This window comes from Nicotiana attenuata, unplaced genomic scaffold (genome assembly GCF_001879085.1).
Source record: "Nicotiana attenuata strain UT unplaced genomic scaffold, NIATTr2, whole genome shotgun sequence".
NCBI classification, from domain to species: Eukaryota; Viridiplantae; Streptophyta; class Magnoliopsida; order Solanales; family Solanaceae; genus Nicotiana; species Nicotiana attenuata.
Window position 1 is genome coordinate 49,317 of NW_017674905.1, and position 6,328 is coordinate 55,644.

At 35.8% G+C, this 6,328-nt stretch overlaps 1 protein-coding gene across 1 annotated transcript; it reads right to left on the minus strand.

The window, feature by feature from the left end:
- Nucleotides 1-1,120: 1,120 nt before the first annotated feature.
- Nucleotides 1,121-5,933, minus strand: LOC109219428 (ubiquitin-60S ribosomal protein L40). The gene is made up of 5 exons (XM_019383888.1): nt 5,761-5,933; nt 5,566-5,652; nt 5,172-5,274; nt 1,505-1,571; nt 1,121-1,388 (listed from the first exon to the last, which is right to left on the minus strand). The coding sequence occupies exons 1-5, from the start codon at nt 5,861-5,863 to the stop codon at nt 1,362-1,364; spliced, it is 387 nt and encodes a 128-aa protein (XP_019239433.1). The 5' UTR covers nt 5,864-5,933; the 3' UTR covers nt 1,121-1,361.
- Between the last annotated feature and the right edge of the window lie 395 nt (nt 5,934-6,328).

The following is a 6,328-nucleotide window of genomic DNA, read 5'->3' on the forward strand; positions in this document are numbered from 1 at the left end:
TGGTTAAAGACAAAATTATCCTTAAAGTCCCTTAAAGCTAGAGAATATGAAGGACAATTCTGTAAACAACTATTTTTCTTAAAAATTATGCAATGCATTATAATTTTAACACACCACACCAAACAGTAGATAAAAAATAACATCTACATACAAATACTTGCATTACTAGTCCATGCATTGCTAATACACCTTATTCCGCACTATTTTATACACCCTACAAAACAACCCCTAAATGAGCTAGGCAGGGATAGTTTGCTACCAAAAGACGTGTATGGTAGTCTTTTGTTTTTCGAATAAGAACAGAGTGAATTTTATTCGATTGAATCTATGTGATAATTCTAAAAGAGTCCAAGTCAATTATATAATTCTATATATTCATATCGTAATACGTCCTCAAAGTGACACATTTCGATGAATTTAGCGGTTAGAAAATCCATCGTAAAAGTGATAAGCTTTGACACTAACCTTTTGCTTATACTCCCTTTTTTTTTAGGTACTGGTAAGCAACAAGCAAAACATCTAATTGCTCAAGAAATCATGTAATTCCCTGTGATCAATCGCAGCAGATCTTGGTTGAAGGGCAATAAATAACTTATAACTTAATTCTCGCATTTATTTTTCGCTGGTTATGGTAATGAGGAATGAGAAAATGCTACATCAAGAATCACTTTGTGCAAGGATTGAGAAAATGCTAGACTCAGAGATCTAAAATTGGTCAATGGAAACCTAATAAATAGCTAGGTATTAAGAATTACTCCCTCCGTACACTTTTACTTGTCCACTATGGACTTTACACACCCCTTAAGAAATAATAAATGAAGTGCACAATTTACTACGGTACTCACATTAATTGATGCACATTTTTAATGAATTTGAGAAAATGATTTGAAATGTTGTAGGTATAACAGTTAAAAAGAAATTGTGTTCTCTTGATATGCTAAAAATGACAAGTAAAAGTAAAAATTTATTTTTAGAATATTGGACAAGTAAAAGTGTACGGAGGAAGTACATTCACAAATAGATTTAGAAAGGGGAAGATTACTTAGTTGTAATAAGTCAAAATGATGTTACCTAATACAGCAATAAAGATTACTTTGTTGTTACGATTCATAAACCAATATCACAGCAAAATAGCAATAACTGTATGCTAATCGACTTGATCTCCCAAAATATGAAATGAGCAAAGACTCTTCATATACCTCTCCCAAATACAAGTCCATGAATCTTTAAGGGTAAAACGAACAGAAACCCAAAATAAATCCAAGTACAAATTGTTTTTTTGAACAAGATATCAAAGTTCAGTTTCTGAAAGATCTAATACCGCCAAGAAACTACAAGTCAGCAGCAATAGAAATTTACATCTACTTAATCTTCTTTTTAGGCCTCAACTGCAACCCCAAAAAAGCAACTCAAATTATTCAGCAATCATTGTCAGCTAAACAAAGTGTCAATTTAAATTTTATCAAGGAAATGAGGTTAAAATTAAGTAATTGATGATTCTAACCTGGTTGCTGTGTCCACACTTCTTCTTGCGGCAGTTGACAGCACGAGGATGCAATCGAGCATAGCACCTTTAGGTATTTTTAAAAGGTATGCATTAGAAACAACTACTGGAAAAGAAGAAAAAAGAACAAGAACAGCATGATGACAACAAATATTAGCAAACAGCCAGAAGGAATAACCGACATAAAATTGGAGATTTGTGTGTTACAGGACAATATCCCTTTGCTAGCGGCCATAAACATGTAAAGACACAATGCTTGTCCATTGAATTTCTACTCACTTTGAACAGTGAAAATCCAAGGTACGGATACGTTAACGTGCCAGAACTTTGTCGATTTTGAGGAGCAATCGAGCATTTCATAAATGCTTTTAAAAGGATAGTGTTACTAAAAGTTTGGATACCTTACAAACAGACCACAAAAAATTAAACCCGCAATCATCAGTATTCAGCAATACATCAACTTCAACTTCAGGAGAAGTGAAGATAACTTGGATGCAAATCACAACATCCAAACCCAGCCAGATGGTATAGGTGCTAGAAACATGAAGTTCAATTTTGATGAGACAGTCACTTCTGTTGCTGTTTATGAGAGTACACTCACTTTGACGAGAATTTATTTTTTTTACGTTCACTACAACTATGACTAGTTGTGTTTGTCTTGATTAGCAAAACGGAAATTGAAGTTGATGGATTGCTGAATACTTCATCTCTCTCTCTCTACAACCACCCGCCATCACCCTCTTGGCCCATCTCAATCTCCTCCCACCCCATCCTCTTGAGCAAAGAATCACCACCATCACCCTCTTGACCCATCTCAATCTCCTCCCACCCCATCCTCTTGAGCAAAGAATCACTATAAAAATACAATCCTTACAAAAAACATAACAAATCGAAGTGCCAGAAAAAACACTAAGACACCTCTAACTATAACCCAAAAGCTATTGACTCATTTTCCTCCATTCATAGACACAATAAAAACCAAAAACACCTCAAACTATAAAAACATTTAAGTAGTTAATCCCAAATAAAAAAGATCATATCTTTTTATGAACTGAAAACATAAGAAATACTACAAGATAATTTTCTTTGAGCACACAATAAAAATACAACACAACAATGTATCCAGAAAAGCACCAACACCAACTACAGTCAAGCTCCTGAATTACAAGTATTTCAAGTTCAAAGAACAATTCAACAACAAACAATTCAATCAAGTCCAAGAAATGGTGTAATAACCTTCGCGGTACTTCAAGGCCCGTCTACAGTTTCAACAAGTTTACACCCCGACAAAGTTTATTGAATTTAAATTCATAAAATAATTTGGACTGTTTTAACCCTCAGGGGTTGGCCTGATGGCAATAGACTTGAGCCTTGGGGTTTGCTCCCTTTCAAGGTCTCAAGTTCGAAACCCACTGGGTTCAAACAATTTCTGAGGGCCATCGGACTGGGTAAAACCTGAACTAACCGTGGTGCACTTGCGGGAAACTCCTTGCCGAGGGCATGTGCACCCCCGGGATTAGTCGGGGCTCTTAGAGACTCGGACACCCGGTGCAAATCAAAAAAACTAATAATTTGGACTGTTTTAATTTCAAGTTATACTAGTCCAAATAAATATTGTGGCCTAATATATGGATTAAATATTTAAATCCAATAGACATGAATTTAATTAAAAGCCCAATTTTGATGGGCTAAACCCTTATTTGTGCTCCAGATGATGAGCTCACTTTGTTAGACAAAGATTCCATCTTATCCTAAAGGAGTGAATTAGTTCCGCGTGTGACACACCAAATCAAAAAGATCATGCCACATGACGACATGCCAAGTCAAATTGACTTCGTAAGGCAAATGAAAATGTATCATGTGTACACTTGACATGTTCTAGCCAATCAAATGCGGCCATGTTATTGCTACAATATGATTAGCTGATGAATTAAGCCAACCAATCAAGTCAAATCAAAGAAGTAAGCCCTCATCACATCTCTTCACTTCTGCGGCTATAAATAGGGATCATCACAGCTATTCGCTTCTGCGACTATAAACAAAGGTCCTTAATGGCACAGAGGAAAAAACAAAAATCACTATAAGAAGAAGCACGTGAGAGCACTAGAGATCAAAAACCTCAAGAATTTCTCTAAGTTGCAAGTACACAAACATTTTTGTATTTATTTCAACTATTGAAGATTAAGAACGAAGACAAATCAAATATTAGAGATTTAAGGGTCTTGTGTTTTGCACCTCTAACATATGCATTTTTTTTATAATTTGCACCGCATCCTATTTTTTTAATAATTTATGGCTTGAGTCACCGACCAAACATATTAAAAATGTGACAAGGCCACATTGGACAGAACATGTCACGTGTAGACACGGTGCATTTTCATTGGCCTGATGATCTGACTTGGCATGGTCATGCTATGTCATTTGGCATGTAGTATGACCATATAGGCTCCTTGACTTAGCGTGCCACGCCATTTGACACATGACACGTGTTTGGCCCTCTAGGATAAGATGACATATTGGACCACAAAGTGGGCTCATTATTTTAATCAACTTATGTTCCAGGAAGATACTTATATGTTCTTCTCTCCCTTATTTTCCTAAAGAGGAAGTATCCAATGTGATGCTCTGCAACAACAACAATCACCTTGCTCAAAAGTTGTCAGCTTTAATCCACAAATTATCCTCTCAATACTCACCAAATGGAAGTTCAAGTCGTTAAAAGTCCACGTCAGATTCCCTACAAACCACTAGTTCAAAATCTTAGCGCTAGTATCATGATAAACACTTACGCATGCGTTGCGCCAAGCCTACTTGTGAAGAGAAGAGTCGTCGGGCTATTGCGGAGTGAAGGAAGGTGTCTTGTCTTGGCCTAGGCCTACTTGTGTCAACACCCATAAAGTTTCAATAAAATTATCACAGCAATCATCACATCTTCACAGCTACTGTTTATTACTAGTAGCTGTGATTTCTATGCATACGATTTCCATCGGTCAGCCTTGAATGGTGGAGCACAACTTGTCTTTTGTGGGGGTGGGGCCAGCGCCATCGAGGGATAATTAACTTATGTTTCAGGGAAATTCTTGACAGCATGTTCTTCTCTCCCCTCTTCTCCTAAAGGCAAATATCTGATATGACACTTTGCAACAGTAACAACTATCTTACTCAAGAATCGACTGCTTTAATCCACAAAGTATGATTCTTAAATAAGAGCAAAAATCTAATATATCAGGGACAGCTTGTTCTTATCTACCCATTTCTCCTAAAGGTAAAATATCCAATATGCTCTGCAACAGTAACAATCATCTTACTCACGATTTGTCTGCTTTAATCACAAATTATGTTTCTTATATTTAATGCTTAATAATCAACTTATGTTTCAGGGAAATACTTGGCAGCATGTTCTCCTCTCCCCTCTTTTCCTAAAGGCAAAGTATCCAATAAGACACTCTGCTACAATCATCTTACTCAAGAATTGTCTGCTTTAATCGACAAATTATCCTCTCAATGTTAAAAGTGAAAGTCAGATTCCCCACAGACCACTAGTGCAAAATCTTAGCAGAAGTAACATCATAAGCATAATGAAAGAGAGAGTGCAAAAAAAGAGCTACTCATATGTTTATCACAAAACCTACTGATTCAACAATAAAAGGTACATTAGGGAGCCTACTTGCGGCATATCATCTTGTCCTGATTGTATTTCCTAGCCAAAGCCATCAACGATGGCTCAATGATTCCACCACGAAGCCTCAACACCAAATGTAGAGTCGATTCTGCATTTATTGAATGCAACAAAATAAAACTATTAACTTTCACTTCAGTTAGGGCATAACTGTGACATTCGAAAATCTACATAATGAATTTGACCTTAATTAGTAACAAATTCTGTGATCTTAGTCTCTCTATTTAAATTCAACAAATCTAATGAATTTCTAGTTTCTAAACCATGTGACTACTCATCTTTTAAGCTAACAGAATATAATTACATAGTATTTACTCTTAATTTAAATTATTGAAATTTTACAATTCTATTAATTGAATGGTAAAAATACATAACAACTTACCTTTTTGGATGTTGTAATCGGCCAAGGTGCGGCCATCTTCGAGCTGCTTACCAGCAAAAATCAGCCTTTGTTGGTCCGGTGGAATTCCTAAATCAGCGCAAAAACATAAAAGCACGAACTTAATAAAATAAAACAAAATAAAAAGCATAGAAATTAGCAAATGAAGATGTTTAGAAACAAGTTTTGTAATACTACCTTCCTTGTCTTGTATTTTGGCTTTAACATTGTCGATTGTATCACTGGATTCAACTTCGAGAGTTATGGTTTTACCAGTGAGAGTTTTCACGAATATCTGCATTTTCGTTACGAGCTTCGCCTTCCTTCTTCCTTCAGCTCCTCGCGTTTTTCCTCACATCTTGAGATGTATTTATATGTAGGGTTTAGTGGCGGCTGATGCCCGTTGGGCTCGGAAGGGATGGGGCTTTAAGTCATTTTGATCAAACTTTGGGCTGAAATTGACTTATCAATTCGGCTGCAACCCAAGCTAAACGCATTTAATAATGGGATTTTTACCTAGCTATACTATATTAGAAACTTATTTATCAATATTCTCTATATTTTGTAGTTTTTAATAAGTATTTAGGTTTTTCTTACAAATTGTGTAGATTTCACCTTAAAAGTCTCTCATCCCTTTATTAGTGCCTTCAATTAAGGTATTCAATTATATCCTTTCTTTTTTCCCTTTCCTCTTCTCTATCCTTTTTGTTTTACATCAAAATCCCTTAATCTACACCCAGAATCTCCATCTTCTCTCTTCTCACCA